Source organism: Myotis yumanensis, unplaced genomic scaffold (assembly GCF_028538775.1).
Source record: "Myotis yumanensis isolate MYYU_CA2020_CCGP unplaced genomic scaffold, mMyoYum1.0.hap1 SCAF_3, whole genome shotgun sequence".
Taxonomy (NCBI): domain Eukaryota; kingdom Metazoa; phylum Chordata; class Mammalia; order Chiroptera; family Vespertilionidae; genus Myotis; species Myotis yumanensis.
Window position 1 is genome coordinate 207488654 of NW_027223754.1, and position 20700 is coordinate 207509353.

Genomic DNA, 20700 nt, shown 5'->3' on the forward strand with positions numbered 1-20700 from the left:
CCTCACCATCCTCGTCTCCTTACCCCTCAGAATTGCTATTCTCTCATGTGGGCTCTCCCAGCCCCTTCCCCCTGATCTGGCCCAAAGCCTCACCCTATTGCTCCAGGAACCTATTCTGGGGTCCTCATGGCACAGCTACACCTGCTCTGCCAGACGAGAACAGGCCCGAGCTCATGCGTGCTCCACACTCATACAGACCACGAACACACTAGGACACATGCGCCTCCTGCACCAACCGGCTCTCTCAACCCTGGAGGCCCATCTCCCACCAAGGGAGCCTTGTCTCTCAGGCCCCGCCCCACTGGCACCCTCACAACAGGCCCTTCCAGGCCAAAGGACACCCAGAGGCAGCCCAGGCTGCGCCTTCACACCTGTGCACTCACCTGAGCAGGGCTCCAGCAGCAGCTGCTCCGGGGAGTCCCCTGCAGGACTCCCGGCATGCTTGGGCTTCACCAGCCGCAGCTGGTCCAGAGCTCGCTTCTTCAGCTGGGGAGGGCAGAGGGAAAGAGGGGCCCCTGTGAACTCTGCCTTATTCCACCCTTGGGGAGAGGGGAGAGTACATGAAACCCCAGGCAGAGGGGGGCCCATGCCACCAGGTCTCCTGTCCCTGCCCAGGCAAGGACCCAAGAAGTGAGGTGTACCCACCCCCATTTTACAGATGGACAAACTGAGGCCCAGAGACCAGCGGAACCTAATGTCACAAGAGAGAAACTTTGGGGTCTCTCACAATGAACTAGCAATATGGCCTTGGGGAGGACGATTAATGAAACCAACAACAACAGCATTTATCATACCAACAGCTGACAGGTATCAAAAGCCTACAATGTGACAAATACTAACTAGGCCACGGATGTGCATGAACCACTAAAGCCTTCTATGCCAAGGGGCCAAGCAGGCAGTGTAACCCCTCATTTTACAGCTGAGGACACAGCCTCCAGGGCGGGTCAGGTGACTGTCCAAGGTTGCATGGCTGATTAAGTGGCAGAGCTGGGATTCAAATCCAGCCAGTCTGGCTCCAGAGCTGCGCTCTCCACCCCCTCTCTAGTGCCATAGCCTCTCGAGTTACTATGGCAACTCATTCTGCCCAGGTGTACAGGGGAGGATCACACGGCCCAGACCTTTTATCCAGGGGCTGGAACAGGGGATATGACTGTTGTTTTGTCAAAAGCTTACCGTGTGCGCACGAGGCACACGCTATCTCATTTAATCTCTCAACTACCCTGGCGTGAGTCCTGCTGTTCCACTTGCTGGCACACAGACGTCAACCAAGTACAGATGAGGGAACAAGGTGGGAGCCTCCCTCCTCTCCTCCCCCAGGGCTGCCGGAGAATGAAGCCCGGCCTCTCCCTTTTGGACCCGCCCTTCAAAACCCCTCCCCCCAGCCCCTCACCCAGTTGGTGCAGCCCTGCTTACATTACTGCGGGGCCCTCGAGGCCGACTGGAGGGCAGGCATTTCTCCTGAACTTCCAGGAGCTGCTGGGCTCTGGGGGGACAGGGGGGAGTCTTGTCATATGTTAGTATGGCGACAGGGAACCCCTCCCAGCCTCTCCTCTAGCCCCCCGTCCTGTTCCAGAGGATAGTGAGGGGCTGCAAAGGGAGAAAGAGGCCCCCGCCCCGGTCCCAGCTCCCAATGGGACCTCGTCCCCAGGCTCCTGGCTCTGGGTCACCTCTGATAATTGGGCACTGTGCCCCGGTCCAGGTCCCGCAGCGTGAGGGGGTCGACCCGTGCACAGAACCACTCCTGCCGCCGCTTGTACACCGGGTCCACCAGCCGCAGGATCTCCTGGGCTTTCACACACAGGGCGTGGGGGTCCGCCCGCTCGGGCAGAGTGAGGTTGGCTCGGATGTAGAAGGGCTCGGCGCCCAGCCCCTTCACCCAGGCTTCTAGGGCTTCCTGGAAGGACTGGCAAGCTGGGCACGGACAGGGCAGGGGGCAGCAGGGAGGACAAGAGGAGGATGAAGTCAGGCATCGGATGTGACCCTCTCAAAGCCCACGCTACCAGGACCCCTTTCCTCCTCCTAAAGTGAGAGTCCGAGGCCCAGAGAGAGCAGGACTTGCCCAAGGCCACCACGCCCGCTCGGGATAGAACTAGGACTCGAACCCAGGTGTCTGGGCTCCTGTCCAGTGCTCCTTTCACCTCTGCTTGCTGAGGACAGAGGAAGGGCACAAGGACAGACAGCCAGCACGAGGCAGCGACAGGGGAAGGCAGGGCTCCTCCAAGAGTCAGGAGGTGGACGATCTCCCGCTCGGGCCTCAGTTGCGCCATCCCCAGGGGCTGGATGAGCCCTCTCTTGGGTCCTTAGCTCCAACCCTGTAGGCCTGGTGAGTTCCCAGCCACCACTCCCCCTGCCCCCGGGCCAGACTCACCCTTAGAATCCATCAGGAAGGGGAGTGTGGACACCTGGTTCCAGGTCAAGGTCCTCCGCTGGGCCTCGCCTTCCAGGCCTGCCCCCTCCAGGCTAGCAGCCTCTGCCCTTGGCTGGGAGAAAACGCAGCCAGGGAGAGAGAAAAGTCAGCTTCCAAAGGCAGGACAGCCCTGGCTCTGGAGGAAGACTGAGTGTGGGACCAGCCATGTTCCACAATGCAGACGCCTCCACCTCGGAGGGCAGCCGGGCTCTGCTACCTTCCAGAGGTCTCTCCACCCAGCAGGTTGAGCCAGGTCCTTCCCACCTTTAAAAGCAGGTGGGCTGTCATTCTGCCCCACCTCCCAGTCCCTGCCCAATCAGATTTCACTTAATGCTGGGTGAGACGGGGCAACCAGCCGCTAACCAGTGAGCCTGCCTCCTCTGTAGCCAATCCCTAGAAACTCCGCCCAGTGACCTAGATCCACCAATCAGAAGGCATCCAGCCCTGGCGAAAGCACTAACTCCTCCCCCAGCCCACAGGTGGGTGGGGGGCTCACCTCTCTTGGTTCCACCCTGGCAGACGCAGACCCAGGCCCAGAGAGCACCCTCCGCACCACCGTCCCGGACCAGCTGTCCCCAAGGAAAGGCAGGCCATCTGGACCTCTGTCCTGGGGTTCGGGTCCCCCCGGGGGGCTCCGGCCAGACACTTGTATGGCCAGAGACCTGAGAAGAGAGAAGGGGATGGGAATTAGAGTTCAGTCAACATTTTGCTTTAGTTCAACATCCTTGGAAAACCACAGCAATTCTCCAAGTATGCCATGACGCCCACACCCCACCCGCCCCCACCCCCACCCCCATCCCCACCCCCGGTCCACTGCACCTGCTGTGCTAATGCCTTGAATGCCCTTCCCCCTCTTCTCTGCCTGGCAAATCCTGCTCATCCTTCAGAGCTCAGGTCGAAAGCGAACTCTCCCTCCCAGACCCCAGCAAACGGTGAGGTGCAGAAGCACAACCGTCTGCACCTTGCACGTGGCCTGCTGTTTCCTCCAACAGAAAAAACACCCTCAGCTCTGGGTGCCAGCACCAAACCCAGTGCCTGGCACCGAGGAGATGACGAATAAAAGCTTGTGATGCTCACAGTCTAGGAAGAAAGGTCACCATCGGAACACAACGCAGATCAGAGATGGTCCCAGGGCAGTGGGAGCACAAGGGAGTGGCTTCCCAGAGGAAGCAGCCGCCGGGCGACCCCATGGTCAAGAATAGAAGCAACAGGCAGAGGTGGTGTTCCCGGCTGGAGGGCGGCCATGAGCGAAGGTGTGGGGGCAGGACGTAGGATTGTGGAAGAATTTAGTAACAGCAGCCGATACGCACTGGGTACGTCCCATGTGCCAGACACCATGCGAAGCTCCTAACTAACTTAACATCATGGGAAACAGCTCCCAAGAAAGGCACGCTGCGGCCAGCCTTTAGAGAGCAAGCCTCTGTCCTTCCTCTCATGGCAGCGGGAGCCACGGATGGTTAAGACAAAGAGTCACTAAGACCTCCATCACGGCAGGGCTCTCTGCCTGTCCCCGGATGAGAACGGATGAGGCCTCCTGGCCAGGCTCAGAGACCACTGACTCGAAGTCTCCTCCATGACCCCCTGGCCCTGGTACTGGGGAGGGGAGAGGCCAAGGTCATTGGGCGTGCCCCAGCTGAAGAGGTGGCTCAGTTAGAGCCCAGGCGTCCACCCGCCCACCCTCCAGCTGCAGCCCACAGTCTCACTGCCCCCTGCTGCCAGCCTGGGTGAGCAAGGCTACAAGGACCTCAACCCAATCAGCACCCAAGCAGAGGGGGGAACTCTGGCCCTCAGAGCCCATCGCAGCTCCTGTCCTCTCAGTCAAAACAGAGAACCAGGCCTGGGGGGCTGGGACTGTCCTGGCTGCGTCGAGGTGGCGTGGAGAGGCCTGGGCAGACCTGGCAGGCCGGACGCTGGGCCCGGCTATGCTGCCCAATAGCCTTCTGGCTGGAGCAACACAGTCCAGTTCCAAACCCCAGCATGAACTGCGCCCTAGACCGGGCCGAGCGAGCCGGCTGCCTGATTCTCAGTCCCCGCACCCACAGACCAAGGACGGTGGCGGCACCTGTCTCCCACTTTGCCCACGAGGGTCAGACGAATGTAAAGACGGTGCAGGTAGGGGAACCAGAGGGCTCCGGGGGCCTCCCACCTGCAGGCCTGTCCCAGGGGAAGAAGAATTCTGTTTCTTAATGGAACGGACGAGCACAGAGAAGCCTGTCTCCCTTCAAGTGAATCCAACTACGGTGACCCCGTGTTTCAGGCACGTGCACACGGGTTCTCTCGCTGGGGTACGGACAGAAGAGTTTTAGAGATGTGGCCTGGTGGGCGCCAACAGGACTCTGGGGCCAGAAGGCCTGGCTACTCCACTTCCGGTCCTCAGCAGCCCCCTCTGCGTCTACCTGTTTCATTGTACAATTCAGCCAGTTAAAACATGGCGCTCTTATGCCCTAGCCAGTTTGGCTCAGTGGATAGAGCGTCGGCCTGCAAACAAGGGCCCCAGGTTCGATTCCGGTCAAGGGCACAGGCCCGGGTTGTGGGCTCGATCCCCAGTGGGGGACTTGCAGGAGGCAGCCGATCCATGATTCTCTCTCATCATGGATGTTTCTATCTCTCTCTCCCTCTTCCTTCTTCTCTGAAATCAATAAAAATATTAAAAAAAAAAAAAAAAAAAAACATGGCGCTCTTAGAACAGTGCCTGGTAAGAATTAAGTGCCGGTGAACATTAGACAGTCACTGTTATCAGGTGTGACTCAGGACAAGCCACCCCTCTGTGCGCCAGGCTTCTCCGCCTGCTTCACACCCACAGTCCATTCACCACCACGGCTTCCCCAAGGACCCAGTGAGCAGCCTGCACAGGCCTCCATCCTGCCTCAGCACGCCCCTCCCTTCCCTGCAATCCCAGCGTGGGGGCCACTCCACCCTCCAACCGGGTTTCAGGCTTTTTTTTTTTTTTTAATAACATTTTATTACTTTTCCATTAGAGTTGAGGTTTACAGATGTCCTTTTTTCCCCCCACTAACCCCTTCCACCTCCCCTCCCTCCCCAGGCCTTCCCAGCACTATTGTCTGTCCGTGAGCTATGCACATAGGCACATAAGTTCATTGGTTAATGTCTTCCCGCTCCCCCTTCCCTCTGAAACACATCAGTCTGCTGCCTGCTTCGGTGCCTTATTGCCAAGTCCTGCGCTTCCTGAAGACACGCATCAGGCAGCCCCTCCTTCAGGACCTCCCTGCCCACCTCCCTGAGGGACCAAGTAACTTCTCTGAGCCCCCACAGCCCCGGGCTACCAGCGCTTGGCACCTGGGCTCGCTGAGGGCAGGGTCCAGACCAGGTCCCTCTCAGTCCCGGGCCTCAGCACCCAAGCGAGCAGCAGGGGACAGAGGAACATGGTACGAGCAGGGCTGCCTGCTCCAACCTCCTGGGACTCCTGGGTCTCCAGCAACGCAATCCGACTGCCCCCCAACCCTGCCTGTGGGCAGTGAGAAGATGGGGTAACCTGTCCCCCAGGTGAGGGCTCCCACTCCCTCCCCCAGGATCAGGTCAGGAGGTCAGGTCACGGGAAGGCAGGCGGGGGCGGGCAGTCCTTCACTCTGCCAGCTCGGGCTGTGGTGGCCCAGTGGCCTGGATGAGTGCCCCCAGCCCCAACCCAGGGCACTGTGGGAAGATCTCTAGGCAGCGTACATGGCGGCTTTGTTCAGGTCAGGGACCCATGAAGCAGAGACCTGAGCAAGCCACACAGATGACCTCACTTAACCCTGCCAGCAACCCTACGGAGACATCTGTTACTCCCCCCCATGTTGAGAAGGGGAAACTGAGGCATGGGGAAGTTATAACTAGACAAGGGTTGCACAGTGGGTGGGTGGTACAATCGGGCAATGACCTATTCAAGCCCCTGGGCAAACCGAAGGGGCCTGGATCCTGAGTCTATGTGAACAAGTGCAGGCAGGGGTGGGTCCTGGCCAGGGCCACAGCACCTGGTCCTCTCCCCACACGCCCCTCCATACTCCGCGCCTCACTGTCTCCCAGCCTGTCCACTATCCATCTATCCGTCAGCCTGCCCCAGCACCCGCATTGCCCCCCTCCTCTGCCCTGCCCCAAGGCCCCAGGAGCCAGCAGGGCAGGGGAGACAGGGCTGAGAATACCCAGCATGGAGTAAGCACGGAACACAAGCGGGAGATTCAAGTGACTCAGACCAGCGTCACCAACCGGTGGTCCGAGGACCCCTGGTGGTCTGTGAGGTCCAAAAGGTTGGCGACCACTGATTTAGATGGCCCTGGCCAGTGTGTTCAGTGGTTAGAGCATCAGCCTGGCACCGAAGGATGGAGATTTGATTCCCAGTCAAGAGCATGTACCTTGGTTGCAGGTTCAATCCCCAGCCCTGGTCAGGGCCCGTGCAGGAGGCCTCCGAGTCTCTCTAGCTTTTCTCCCTCCCTCTCTCCCTCCCTTCTATTCTCTCTAAAAATCAATGAAAAAAATACTCTCAGGTGAGGATTAACCCAAAAAATGTGACTTAGACAGAAGGAAGGCACCCAGGAACCCCCATTCCATCACTCAGAGGCCTTGGGACAAATTCCTGACTCCGAGCCTCGTGTTCCTTATCTGAATAAGGGGGCTAGAAATGCCAGCCTGCAGGCCACTCTGGGAATTAAGCAACAAGAGCAACAATAACATTAGCTCAGAGCTGGCACTACCACTCACTCTGAGCCACTCTAATAGGAATACAGGAACCCCCCTAACACCCTAAGGGGATAGGCACAATTGTGACCCCATTTTACAGAGCAGGAAACTGAGGCACTGGGAAACTAAGTCACATGCCCAAGATTCCACAGTGGAGTAAGATTTCAGCTGACTGACAATGGGTCTCCCGCACTGTACTGTCACACGGCCCCAGGACACATGCCCTGCACCTCACCTTCCTCTCTGCCTGTCCCTCAACCTCTTTCTCTCTCCGTCCCCCACCTCTGCCTCCATCCTGACCTGTGTTCTCCCCCCTCTCCCTCCTCCTCGGGAACAGCACGGGCATCAGAGGCGGCCCCCTGATCACACGGCTCCTGCTCCCTCTGCCACATCCCGGCGCCCCCCTGGACGAGAGCCAAGACCCCTTTGCAGGCCTGAGCTGGAGGGAGGAAGGGCCAAGTCAGGCAGGAAGGGAGGTGCCTCCACCCCTTCCCTCAGAAGCACGTCCTGCACAGGGAGAAACAATGTCACGCTGGGCCCACTGCCGGGGCGGAGGGTGGGGGCAGGGCTCTGGACTCGGGCCTGGCCAAGCTGCGTCCAGGGGGCGGGCGGCCCCTGGTCCTGCTCTGCCCTGGCTTCCTGGTGACCTGTGCTCTGTATCCAGCACCCCCACTTTCCAGCTCTGACCTCAGTGCTTCCTATGCCCTTTCCAAAACCCACGTCTGATCAGGTCACCGTGGACTTGGGCCAGGGCACTTCCCAGCTGTGTCACCCTGGGCAAGGCGCTTAACCTCTCTGAGCCCCAGTTTCTTCCCGAGGAAACCGGGATAATCATAATAGCGCCTGCCTCCAGAGACAGAGAGAATGCCCGGAGGCAGCCAGCAGCGGGCCTGCCGTTAGGAATAGCTAATCCCTCGCAGGTTTCCCAGAGCGCACCAGCCAAAGTCCACACTTTTCCAGCCTGACTCAGAGCCTGCTGTGGCTTCCTCCTCCCCCACCCCCACCCCCATGTGCACCAGTCAAGCCAAACTCCAAGCCCATCCCAAACAGCCTCTGTTCTCTGCCTCTTCCAGTCATCCAGCTGCCCTCCCTACCTGCCCTCTCTCCGTGGCTGAGTTCAAAGGCCACATTGTCAGCCCGGCCTCCCTCTCTCCCCTCCTGAGGTCCGCTCCAAAGCCTGGCCGGGAAGGCCCTTCGCGACCAACACACAGAGCTCACTGCCTCCAGCAGGCCCTGAGCCGATGTGCTTCTTGGCTCCTGAGGGGCCCCACCCCACCCACAGCTCGAAGCTTTGTTGGGCGGGAGCTCAGAGCTGGAGGACAGGCAGAGGGTCGGTGTCCGTACAAGTACAACTACCATTAACTCAGCATCTACTACGTGCCTGGCAAAGCTAGGTGCTTGGCTGACATGAGTCCTACGCCTCACACCACCCACAGGCAGAAGAGAGAGCTCACTGTTCCCGTTGAGGAAACTGAGAAAGGTCACACAGATGATAAACGGTGGCGACGGGGTTGGAACCCAACTGACAGTTGCATAAAGTAAAGGCTTAGCTCTGCTCCCTCCCACCTCGCCCTGCTCGCCCTGCTCCAGGCCCTGAGACGCAGGCCCCCTCCTCCCCCCCACCCAGACGGCGTCCGTACCTGCCGAGGAGATCCAGGCCGCAGCCTCTGGCCAGGAGACCATCCGGCTTTCCCAGCGGCCACACGCTGTCGGAGGATGAGGATGAGGAGAGGCCGGGGGACCAGGGTTTAAGCGTTACACTCCCTGGGGAGAAGGAGTGAGGTTCAAGGGCGCTGGACTGAAACACGGGGGAGGGCCCGAGACCACCCACGGCCCAGAGGCCTGGGGCCCAGGCAGGTTGGAGGCCCCAAGAACACACGGGACCCACTGGGCTCAGGGCTGGGCCGGCGCCTGCCAGGACGGCCCTGCAGTTTCCTAGAAGAGGGTGAAGGGTGGACCAGAACTGAGGGGGGCCCCGCACAGCACAGCCAGGACCAGGGCTGAGCTCAGGGTAAACCCACTCCCCCAGACACCTCCTAAGCAGAGCCTTCCTGCCTGTCTAGGGCACAGCTGGGCCTGGGGGAGGGAGTCACAGGCCAAGGGCAGAGCAGGCAGCACAGGCCTCAGGCAAACTGAAAAGTTCTCCTTCCCCCCACCCCCTAACCCCCCACCCCCTAACCCCCCACCCCGTGAGCCCTCCCCATGGAGTGTCCGAGGGCCCTTACCTGTGATGTCGGACATGCTGCTGAAGGACCTGGGCGGAGAGAGGACGGGCGGGAGGGGCAGGAGCTGAGAGTCCGTGGGCATCTGCCCCACTCCCTCCTCCTGCCCCTATGCCACCAACGGTCCTGCAGCCCCCAAGCACAGGCAGGCTAGAGCAGGTGGGAGTCCCAGGCACAGGGCACGCATGCCACCCAGCTCCCCTCAACTCACAGGGCAAGAAGGTAACACCCTGGCCGCAGCCCCATGGCCTTCCACCTAGAATGCCCCGGCCTGTTCTTTAATGCCACCCCCTCCAGGAAGCCTCCCCTGACCTCTCAGCCCCATCTCATCCGCACTTTCTACATTGTCGTTGGTGGCTCCTGGGCTGCCTCTCACACTAGATCAAGCAAGTCAAACTCGCGGCCATGACATGCTCGCACTAGACCAGTGGTTCTCAACCTTCTGGCCCTTTAAATACAGTTCCTCAGGCTGTGACCCAACCATAAAATTATTTTCGTTGCTACTTCATAACTGTAATGTTGCTACTGTTATGAATCGTCATGTAAATATCTGATATGCAGGATGGTCTTAGGCGACCCCTGTGAAAGGGTTGTTCGACCGCCAAAGGGGTCGCGACCCTCAGGCTGAGAACCGCTACACTAGATCATGACCACCTCGTCACACACCCACTCCTGGCAGATTCACCCATCGGGGATCAAGCCCGTGACTGGGACCTACGCCAGGAAGGGCAGGTCGTCCCCACCCCCGGTCCTGCCACCAGTGGACATGGCTGCCTTTTCTGGCCCCATTGGCTGCTGATGCCCACACCTGAGGCCAGCTTTCTTGCCTGAGGCCCCAACACCTGGAAATATTCTCTGCATGCCCGCGTCCTAGACCAGGGGTGGGGAACCTTTTCTCTGCCGAGGGCCATGTGGATATTTATAACATCATTCAAGGGCCATACAACATTATCCACTTAAAAGTTAGCTGCTCTATTTGGTCAGACATTTAATTAACTCACCGCTCATGGCTTGGCGGGGCCAGACCAGATGGCTTCCCCGGCCTGATACAGCCCATGGGCCAGGCGTTCCCCCGTCCTGGCCTAAATCATCAGGCCTCCCCTAGGTTGAGCAATTTTGCGGTTCAGTTTCTAGTGACTCAGCTGCCAGAGTGTTGGGTTGGGGCTGAGCCCATCCTGCCCTTTGGCCTTGTCTTAACCTCTGACCTCAGTCACGCCTATGCTCTCGGGGCCTGGGTTCCTAGCGCTCTAGCTATTTAAAGGCAGTTAGGGGGGTGACCACCTAGTGTTGACTCTGGCATGAGGGATTCTGGGAGGTGGCTGGGCCTCCGCCGCTCTCTTTCCAGCCTGTTTACCTTTTGGGGTGTTTTTTTTTTTTCACATCGATTGGTTGCCTCCCAGGCCGGGGATCCAGCCAGCAACCGAGGTACGTGCCCTCGACTGGAACCGAACCCAGGACCCTTCAGTCTGCAGGCCAACTCTCTATCCACCGAGCCAAACTGGCTAGGGCCTGTTTACCTCTTAGCAGGTGCAGGGTCCTCCTCGCGCTGCCGGCGGAGGATGGAGCCTGCGCTGGGAGGGAAGGGCAGGATGGACAGCCGGTTGATCTCTTTCTCATTGTCTGTAGCCTCCTCCTGCAACGTCACGACAGGGCCTGGGTCACCCCCACTGCACCTCCCCCCAACTCAATGCACCTAGGTCTGTGCCCATTCCATAGATGAGAACTGGGGCCCAGAGCGGAGGAGTGAGCTCCACAAGATTACAGTGTGAGTGGTCCCCAGGTCTCCTGGTACCAGGCCCAGCTGGCTCTGGATAAGCTTAATAAGATGCTTACCTTTATGGGTCTCAATTTCCTCCTATGTGAAATACATTCCACAGTATGTGCAAAGGCCCTGAGACAGGGCTCTGACACCTTCCAGGAATTCAAAGGCTGAGACCCAGGGAACCAGGCTAAAGGGAGGGAGGGGCCCACCCTAAGGGCCTCTGGGGCCTAGTACGGGCTTTGTCAGCAAACTGGAGGGCACTCCCCATGTCAGTAATTACGTGAACACTATCAGTGTCCCCCCATACTCAGGTGGGCAGGTGTCTTACCGAGATGTGGGGCTCGGATCCCCCCAGGACAGTGGCCTCCCCGGCCGCATCTGGGCCTCCAAGCGGGGAGGGGAACTCGCTCAGGCTCCAGGTACTGCTGAGGTTGGAGCACAGGGAATGGGAGGAGGTGCAGGCCTGGGAGAGGAAGGGGGAGGGATGAGGTCAGCAGTGCTGGGCCAGGGCCAGCCCCAGTCACATAGTGAACAACTGCCCTCACGAGCGGAGCGCTCAGCCCAGAGGACACAAGCTGTAAACAAGCAGACAGATGAAGGAAATAGCCCTACACTGCCCGGAGCAGAGCGCAGGGAAGGCACTCAGAGGCCCACCCAGCCTGGCAGCATCAGCGTGCTTTCCAGAGCAAGTGTGCTTCAAACGGAGAACTCAAGGATAAACAGGCGCTAAATAGAAAAAGTTGGGGAGGATGGCCCAGCGGTTCTCAACCTATGGGTCGAGACCCGTGAAAATACATCCTGCATATCAGATATTCACATTACGATTCATAACAGTCGCAAAATTACAGTTATGAAGTAGCAACGAAAATAATTTTATGGTTGGGGGTCACCACAACATGAGGAACTGTATTAAAGGGTCGCGGCATTAGGAAGGTTGAGAACCACTGCTCTAGGCAGACAGAACAGTACTATGTGCAAAGGCCCTGAGTCAGGACTGTGACACCTTCCAGGAGCCCAGAGGACCAGGCTAGAGGGAGGGCAGGGCCCCCCTGAAGGGCCTCTAGGGCATAGGAAGGGCTTTGTCTTTACCTAAGAGCAAAACACCCCTGAGGGTTTTAAAAAGTGAGAGGTCACAGACTCACACTTCCTTTGTTCTGTTCCTCCGGGTATTAAACACTTGGCCTGTTGATTATCTCCAAGGAAAATCAAGATAAGAAAAGGCAGAGTTCCTGACAGACGTCCAAGAACTAGTATCTAGTTCTCAAGGGGTCTGCAGGCACAGCTCCAGCACTTGTGGGCTGTGTGACCTTGGGCAAGCCCCTGCCCCTCTCTGGGCCATGTGCAATGAGGGCACCGGACTAGCTGGTCTCTGAGGGGCTTTTAGGGCCCATGTTTTGCATTCCAAGATGCTCACAGGCCCTCAGGCCGCTGGGCTTCTCCAAGTGTTTGCAAAGACAGGCTTCAAACTAGTCTTGGTGCCCCAGGAGCAAGCCCAGGAGCTCAGAGACCCACATGCCTCATGCCTCTGTCCCGTTCCCTATCTACCAACCCACACCCACCCTAGCTGGGGCCCCCCACCAGACCGGCATATCCTCCCTCCTGGCCAAGAGCTCCCTCCAAGCCAGCATGTTCTTGACCCACGTGAGGGCTCCAGCCAGGACCCACACATTCCCTCCCAAAACCTGCATCTTCTCAGGCCCAGCTGAGCGTTCCCAGTGGGTCCCATGTCATCCCACCACCGCTGAAGGCTCCCATCCGTTCTGCAAGTCCCACTCCCAGCTGAGGGCTCCTGCCAGTTCCCCCATGTTCCCACCCTCAACTGAGGTCTCCCACCAGGTCCCACGAGTTCCCACCCCTGGCCAAAAGCTCCTGTCAGGGCCCCAGCATGCCAACCAGGACCCTGTACTCCCCCTGCCCATCACCTTGAGGCAGGGCCCACCCTGGGCCCGCTGCAGCTGCGCCTCCAGCAGAGCCTTGGTGCCCTCCAGGCTGGTGAGCGTGGTCAGCAGCTCGTCCCGCTCGGCCTCCAGGCTCCGCACCTGCTTGCGGTACTGGTCCTTCTCGATGAGGCTCTGCGAGTACTGCAGCTGGATGTGGTCGCGGCTCTGGATGGCCTGGGAGGGCGAAGGCGCCACACTGACTCGGCTGGCTTGGCCTCCGACCACACAGATGGGGGTGGCAGCAGGAACAGCACTTCCTGTGCCTGACCCTGGGCTTAATATCAGCTCATTTAATCAGCACACTCACCCTCCAAGTGAGGCAGTCTCATTATTCTCATCTTGTAAATAAGGAAACCAAGGCAGCAGGGGCAGGGCTGGGATTCAAACCCAGGCAGAGTCCAGGCTCTGACCATTTCCCAAGAACAACTTAAAACTGTGAGACCTACTGTGTGTGGCCAGCTTAACTCACAGCACCCCCGCCTAGTGGAGGAGCCTGGACTCAAACCCATCCCATTGCATCCAAAGCACTTTTCCCCACGATGAAGCCCAGGGTCCCTGAGAGCTGGGCCCGTGCCTGGACCTGCCACCAACCCACTGCCCCAGAGGGAACTGGAGACAGGCCCAGCGGCCAGGAGCAACGGGGCGAAGGGCAGATCCCTGAGCCCACCCAAACCACAGCACCAGAGTGTCCGGGACGAAGCCTGAACCCGCCTCTTCACCGAGCCCGCCAGGGGATTCTGAGCCCCATTCTAATGTGCTGACTTCAGCTCCTCTAGTGGGATTCAAACTTGGTCCGAGGACAGGACCTCCTGCCCTCCCCAGAGCGTGGGAGCCTCGCACAGGAGGCCTGGGGGCCAGAGGAGCTGCCCACCCTGTGGCCTCAGACGGAGAGGGCCGTGGTGCCCAGGGCTTGGGAGCCAGAACTTGAGAGAATTTCTTCATCAGCAAATATCTGCAAGCACCTCCCCTGCGTAGGTCTTGTTTTTGACTCGGAGAGAATAGAAATTCAGAAGTAAAGAGCGCCAGGACCAACTCCCTAACTGTCCCAGGAGCTCAGGTGAGCCGGTGTGCTCAGGGGCAAGGCTGGCACACCTGGAGTGCTCAAGGCCCCCCGTCTGTGTCCCCCTGGCCTACACGCCCCTCCTAACCAGTCAGTGCCCCGTGGAAGTCTCTCTTCCACAATTCTAGTCCCGTCTGCTCCTCCTCGTCTGCCCATCCGCCGGGCCAGGACCTCGGGCACAGCAGGCGGGGCTCACCTGGTCCCGCTCCTTCTCAATCTCCTCCAGCTGGGCCAGGACGGTGGCCATGCGGTGCTTGTACAGGTCACAGTCCTTCTGCAGTGTGCGGTGCTTCAGCCGCAGGTCCTCCATCTCCTGCAGGTACTGCGGGCGGCGGGCGGGGCGGCACAGGGTGGAACATGCCAGGGTCAGACCACAAGGTTGGTGACCCAGGAAAGCCAACCAGCACAGGTGCCCAACAGGTCCAGAGAGAGAGGCCTGAGCCCCCAAATCAGGCGCCCATCCAGTCTCCCCAGCTGGGCCTGACTTCACCTCCCTGGGCCTCGGCTGCCTCATCTGTAAAATGGGACACCCAATAACGATGACTCCCTCCCAACCAACCTGGGCCTCCCATCTGAACTGCAACCTGCTCCCTGGCCCTGCTCTGCTTCTCCACATCCCTCATGACCCTCTCCTACGGGAAGTGGTTGACTCAGGTTGCGTGTATGGCAGACGGTGTGTCTCCCCTGCTAGAATTTACCCTCCACGGGGACAGAGGCATTAGTTTTGTTCCCTGATGTATCGCAATAAATACTTGAGAATGAACGAATGAATGCACAGTTCCCAGCACAGTGCCTGGCACACCTGCAGGGAAGGTCGGCGCAAGTGAACTGGTGGTGCCCACCGCCCTCTCCTCCCTGGAGCCTCCCCAGCTGTGTAAGAAAGAAGGTAGGGGCAGGGCAGGGTGGGGATGGTACATGGGGGACCGTACCTTGTCCCGGAGCTCCTCGGCCCACTGCAGCTCCCCCTGCACAGTGTGCAGCTTCTGGCACAGCTCCTGTCTGCTGTCCTGCGCCTCCCGCCAGTCATGCTCCAGGATGTCCAAGAGGATGCGCTCTGAGCCTGGGGCCCCCGGCCGGCTTGTCTCCTGGGGGTCAGAGTTCAGGGCTGCCTCAGCCTCTGGCCCAGGGCCCACCTTGAGTGTCAGGGGAAGGGGGACCCGCGGCCCTCAGCCCTCAGCCCCACCCCACTAGCTCTGCCACCCGGGCCCAGGGCCTTGACCTCTCTGGACCCCGGTTTCCCAAATGTAGAGTGGGCGTGGCCCGCCAGCCCTGCCCACCCTCCAGGGAACATCTGGGGTGCAGATGAGCTAAGGGTGTGAGGCATGCTTGAACGAGTTCAGCCAGGATCATGTTCCGAAACAAAAACTAGGCACGCTCTCTCCTGCTCCGGCCCCCATCAGCCTCCCAGGGCAGCAGATAGGTGGCCATTTCTAAGACCTATTCCTGCCCCTCTCACAAGGGGTCTTCGTAGGGGCTGAGCAGGTAGACCATGGCCCCAAGATCCACCCCCAAACCCACACCCCAGCCAGGCACCCCCAACCCTAGGAAGTACACCAGAACCCTGGCTCCCACCCCCCACTTCCTGTGTGGAGCAATGGCCGGGTGGCCAGCCCACACTGCCACTGACCTGCCCCAGAACCCCCAGCAAGCCCTAGGCCACCCAGACCCCAGGGGTCTCAACTTTCCAGACTCTTCTACAAACAATAAAAGCTGAGGCCCTTTCCCCCTAAAAATGCTCACACACAAAATCAGGTGCACAGTGGCAAAGCATCCAGAGACCTACCTCACGGGGCCACCCACAGACCACAGACTAAAGGCCAGAGAGAGCAGAACGCTCAGCCAAGACAAGAGGCCAGCCAGGGTCCATCTGATCTCACCCCAGGTGTAGGCTCCTCATTCTCTGACCCCCTCCTCCCACCAGTGGCCACCTCCGAACCTGCTGCCGCCCCTCCTGCAGCTCCTGCAGGGACGCTGTCAGCCGCTGATTCTCTGCACGCAGCTCAGAGACCAGGTCCACGCTGTCCGGCTCCTTTTCCTTCTCCTTCTCCTTCTCCTTCTCCTTCTCCTTCTCCTTCTCCTTCTCCTCTGCCCCGGGGGGTGGCCCCCTGGTCCTGCGGAGCAGCGCACACTCTTCCTCCAGCTGGCTCACCTTCAGCTTCAGCTGATCCACCTGGGTAGCAACACATGGGTCAGCCCAGGGAGGGATGCAGCCCAGGGAAGGACCCCGGGAGGCCCATGGGGAGAAGGCCTGCTCCTCATCCCTGGGTGCCTCCCAGATCCCCAGAGGGGCCTGAGCCGGAGTCCTCCTGGACTTGTCTATGAAGGAAGTACCGACTGGGCAAACACGATGAGGAAGGGAGTGGGCGGCAGGGCCAAGCCGCCCTCCCAGGGGCCTCTGCTTCAAGGACTTTTTGCCGCAGTGCTTCATCAGTCCACGGTTCCGACGTGGAGAACAGGCCAGAGAGCCCAGTACCAGCTGACGGAGGAGGAGGAGGGCTACACCGAGAACAGGGGGACCAGGGTCTGGGCCCAGCTCCGCCTCGAACTCAGTGTGGCCTTTGGCAAGTCATGGGCTCTCTTTGTGCTTCAGTTTCCTCATCTCCCAGAGAAAAGGGGGAAGAGGAGGAAGAGGATGGTTTTGAGGGTTCCCAGGCCCCCCTCTAGAAGATTGTGCTGTTCATCCTCAACAGGAACTCCAAGCCTGGGGTCCAGGTTTCAGTTGTACCACTTTTGCCCTCTTGTCATCCTGAGCAAGTCACTGACCTCCTCTGGGCCTCAGTTTCTTCATAGGTAAAATGGGCCCGTTCATTGCCCCTGCTCCGTGCATGCGCTGCCTCCCAAAGTCATTGCAAGAAGCAAACAAGACAGACGGTGGGCAGAGACCTTTAGACGGTCAGAGGCTGGCTACAGAGCTGCCAGGGGTGTGACAGTGGCTGTCTTCACAGCTTTAAAAAAAATCCCAACCTGCCACCACACGGTGGGTGCAGCCGGAGCTGGCCGGGGTGGTGGCTGGGCGGCTGTGAGGTGGCCGGCTGGCTGAGAGCAGATATGCACGATCGGTTTGCTGGATTATAACCGCACTCAGCCAGAGGTATTTTCCAAATTCATGTGGGGTCCGAGGTTGCTGAATAGTGACAAGAGGAGCAGCAGGTGGCAGGCCACAAAACGAAGTCATTGTCGAAAGAACGCACAATGACCTCTGGTGCTACTCTCTGGCGTGCCAATGTCTGGTGCCCTCGGAATGCCCTGGCCTGTCTCGGAAAATGAATGGCAGCCCCACACTTCCCAGAGCCGAGCATGGCCACACACACACCAACACACACACACACACACACACGGGTCTGAGGCTGGGTCAGGAGTTTCTCCTCCTCCGCAAAAGGCTCAGGAAGAAATTCATGATTCTCACATTCCTTTCCCTCACAAAACACGCTTTGTAAACCGTCGGAGAGAGACAGCTGGTTACAAGGGCAAGCGTGGTCACACCCTCTCCAGCAAACCGCAGCCACACACCACGGCCTCCCGCCTGACCCTTGGCCAGCACACTCCCGCGATGAGCTCAGGGGGCAGAGCACCTGGGAGTCTCTGCTGAATGCCAGGAAATGCGGATGCATTTAATCCTGGGGTACAAACTCACTTAGCACAAAATTACAGTGTTGGTTTCTTAAGTTTATGTTGCTTGGAAATCGCCGCTCATTAAATTTGCACCTTACAAAGCACAGTATTAAGTCACAGCCAACACACACCTGTCCGTGGGGAAAGGAGGCCCAGGCTGCCAAGACAGGAACCATCAGCTGTTCTACTCATTTCCATCTGCAACGCCTTTGCTCATTTTTGCGGCCGAAAAAAGCCCCCAAAATTTAGGCAAATTTACAGTAGCTACATTTAAAGAGAAACTTATCCATTAGTTGAATTTCACCCCTTTCCCTCTACCCCCTAAACTGGGAAAAAGCAGCCATTCTCCGCCTAATGTCAGATTCTCTTACCCCTAGGTGGTCACACTATGCGAACCTATAGCTAATCTGCAGATATGCCTCTTCTTTTTTTTTTTTAATCCTCACCTGATTTTGAGAGAGAGAGAGAGAGAAACATCAATGTGAGAGAAAAACATCAAACTCTCAACCTAGGTATGTGACCTGTCCGAGAATCAAACCAGCAACCTTTTGGTGCACGAATGATGCTCCAGGCCATTCCAGCCACAGCCACTCCCAACTCCCTGGGCCGGTGGCCCTCACACTGTCCTCTCTGAGCAGCAGAACCCTTCTCAAGAACACTCATAGCAGGTCTCATGCCCGTTTCAGAAAAGCAGGCACGGATGAAGATGGGGAACCCAGCTCTCCCCACCTGCCTCCCGCCCCTCCCCACCCTAGCAGTGCCAAGAGCAAGCTCAGAAATTCTCAATCATGGGACCCTGGAAAAGTGCTCTGACCAATCTTGCTGTGTCTCAGTGTCCCCATCCATAAATGGGGACAGTAACAGTGCCGCCGCCCTTGTCCCAATAGAGTTGTTGGAAAATTCAAGGGGTCGGTGCATGGCAAGCAGTGAGCACCGTGCCTGGGCATAGGAGGTGCTGTTTCACTACATCGTCCTTCTCTGTGACCTCCCGCCTCCAGCATGGTGAGGAAACTGAGGCACAGAGAGGAAAGCCTTGCCCAGGCCACCCTTCGCTCAATCTGCAGCCAGTCTTTGGGCCTCAGACAGCCCTACCTCATGCCAAACACCAAGCAGGCAGAGAACAGCCTCCTGGTCACCCCACTCCAAGCATCTGCCTCCCACGCCCCCCATTGGGCCTGGCAGTCTAGGCCCTTCAACCTGTGGCCTCAACACCCCCAATCAGGACTCGTTTCCCCAAACCCCAACATGCTGGTGTGCACAGCCACAGGCTCCCGCACTCCAGTGCACCCACACGACAGCCTCCAACAGGCACCTGTCACACCTGCAATGCCGCAGCCTCCGCTGAAGCTCATGGGTCTTCCAACCCCACAATCAGAATCCCCCCAGGCAGCCATGCACAGTATTGCTGGAGAGAGCCTACTGTGTGCCGCTGGCACGGTTACTTCCTTTAAACAGCCCTGGCCCATGTTTCTCAATGGTTAGAGCATCCGCTCACACACTGAAGGGTCTCAGGTTAGATTCCCAGTCAGGGGCACAGGCCTGGGTTGCAGGTTGGATCCCCAGCCCCGGTGGGGGAGCATGTGAGAGGCAACCAATCGATGTGTCTCTCTCACATGGATGTTTCTGTTTTTCTCTCTCTCTTTCCTTCCCTCTCTCCCCTCCCTCCCTTCCACTCTCTCTGGGAAAAGAAAAAAATCAATGGAAAAAATACCCTCAGGTGAGGATTAAAAATAAAGTCCTTGAAACAGTCCCCTGGGCAGTAACATTCCAGTTTCATCCCCATGCTGAGTGCCCGCAGGAAACCAAGAAGTGAGGCTCCGTTTCTCCACCTGTAAGAGGCGGGGCCTCGTTCGTTGCTAGAGAGGGCCAGGTGAGACTTCACCGGAACAAGATCAGGCAGAACAGCACCGGGGGAAGGCCAGCCCTGGTGCCAGGCAGACCTGGTTCAAATCCAGGTGCCATTCCCAGCTTTGTGATGAGCAAGTCCCTTTACAATCTAAGCCCAGCATCTGGGTTTCAAAATGAGAGAACCTAGTGCATGGTACCTCCACGGGAACGTGTGATGTGATGCATGTAACCGGCATGGCACACAGAAGCACTTAATAATAATAATAATAGAAACAACAATGGCTAATGACAACACAGGGTTTGAGCACTAACTCTGTGCAGGCACTGTACATATCTTAAACTGATGCACCCTTGTAACCAAGTTTTCTCCACCTCGGCACTTGCTAACATTTTGGGTTAAATAATTCTTGGTTTGGGGGCTGGCCTGTGCTCCGTAGGATGTTTATCAGCAACACTGGCCTCTACCCACTAGAGGCCAATAGAACACACCTCGCTGTAACGACCAAAAATGTTTCCTGACAGGGCCATTGTTTCTGGGGGGCAAAATTGTCCCCAGTTGAGAACCACAGCCATAACTCAATGAAATAAGTGCCATCAACACCCCCATATTACAGATGAGAAAACTGAGGCACAGGGTAGTGAAAGGACCTGCCCACAGTCCAAGAGCTGGCAGATGGTGGCTCTGGGACACGAGCTGGCTACCACATTACCATCCTTTTTTTATAAAGGTCGCCCCTGCCCCACGGTGCCCTGTCCATCTCCCAGGGCCTACCGCCAGCTGCAAGTCCCGGCTGCGCAGGACGGCAGAGTTCTTCTCCTCGCTGAGCTGTGCCAGACGCATGGCGATCATGTAGTTTTCATCCTTGAGCCGCAGCAGCTCCAGGCTGCCCACCTCCCAGTCCTCCCGCAGCCGCTGGCAGCGCTCCTGAGCCTGCTGCTGCTCCCGCAGCCGCTGCTCCAGTCCCGCCCGCTCCTCCTCCAGCAGCCGGCCTCGAGCCTGCAGCTGCTGCTCCCGCTGCAGCTGGCTCTTTCGAGCCTCGCGCAGCCGCCGCACCTCGGTCATCAGGAACTGGGTCAGGCCCTCAGGGCCCTCCTCATCTGCGAGACACAGTGGGGAGAAAAGCCAAGTCAGGCAAATAAAACCCACAGGGATAGCAAACTGCCCAGAAACACCC

The 20700-nt window shown here is 58.5% G+C and overlaps 1 protein-coding gene across 4 annotated transcripts in view; it reads right to left on the reverse strand.

Moving 5' to 3' along the window:
- The window catches only part of CARD10 (caspase recruitment domain family member 10), a 64300-nt gene that overhangs the window by 3597 nt on the left and 40003 nt on the right, over positions 1 to 20700 (reverse strand). For all 4 annotated transcript variants that reach the window (XM_070411069.1, XM_070411068.1, XM_070411067.1 and 1 more), the window contains exons 4-17: positions 20298 to 20623; positions 16002 to 16235; positions 14995 to 15150; positions 14262 to 14387; positions 12988 to 13179; positions 11394 to 11528; positions 10821 to 10936; positions 9307 to 9335; positions 8722 to 8845; positions 2904 to 3069; positions 2369 to 2480; positions 1668 to 1911; positions 1414 to 1483; positions 384 to 486 (exon numbers count right to left, since the gene is read on the reverse strand). In XM_070411069.1, coding sequence (XP_070267170.1) covers positions 384 to 486; positions 1414 to 1483; positions 1668 to 1911; positions 2369 to 2480; positions 2904 to 3069; positions 8722 to 8845; positions 9307 to 9335; positions 10821 to 10936; positions 11394 to 11528; positions 12988 to 13179; positions 14262 to 14387; positions 14995 to 15150; positions 16002 to 16235; positions 20298 to 20623 — 2133 coding nt within the window. The remainder of the gene's footprint in view (positions 1 to 383; positions 487 to 1413; positions 1484 to 1667; positions 1912 to 2368; positions 2481 to 2903; positions 3070 to 8721; positions 8846 to 9306; positions 9336 to 10820; positions 10937 to 11393; positions 11529 to 12987; positions 13180 to 14261; positions 14388 to 14994; positions 15151 to 16001; positions 16236 to 20297; positions 20624 to 20700) is intronic.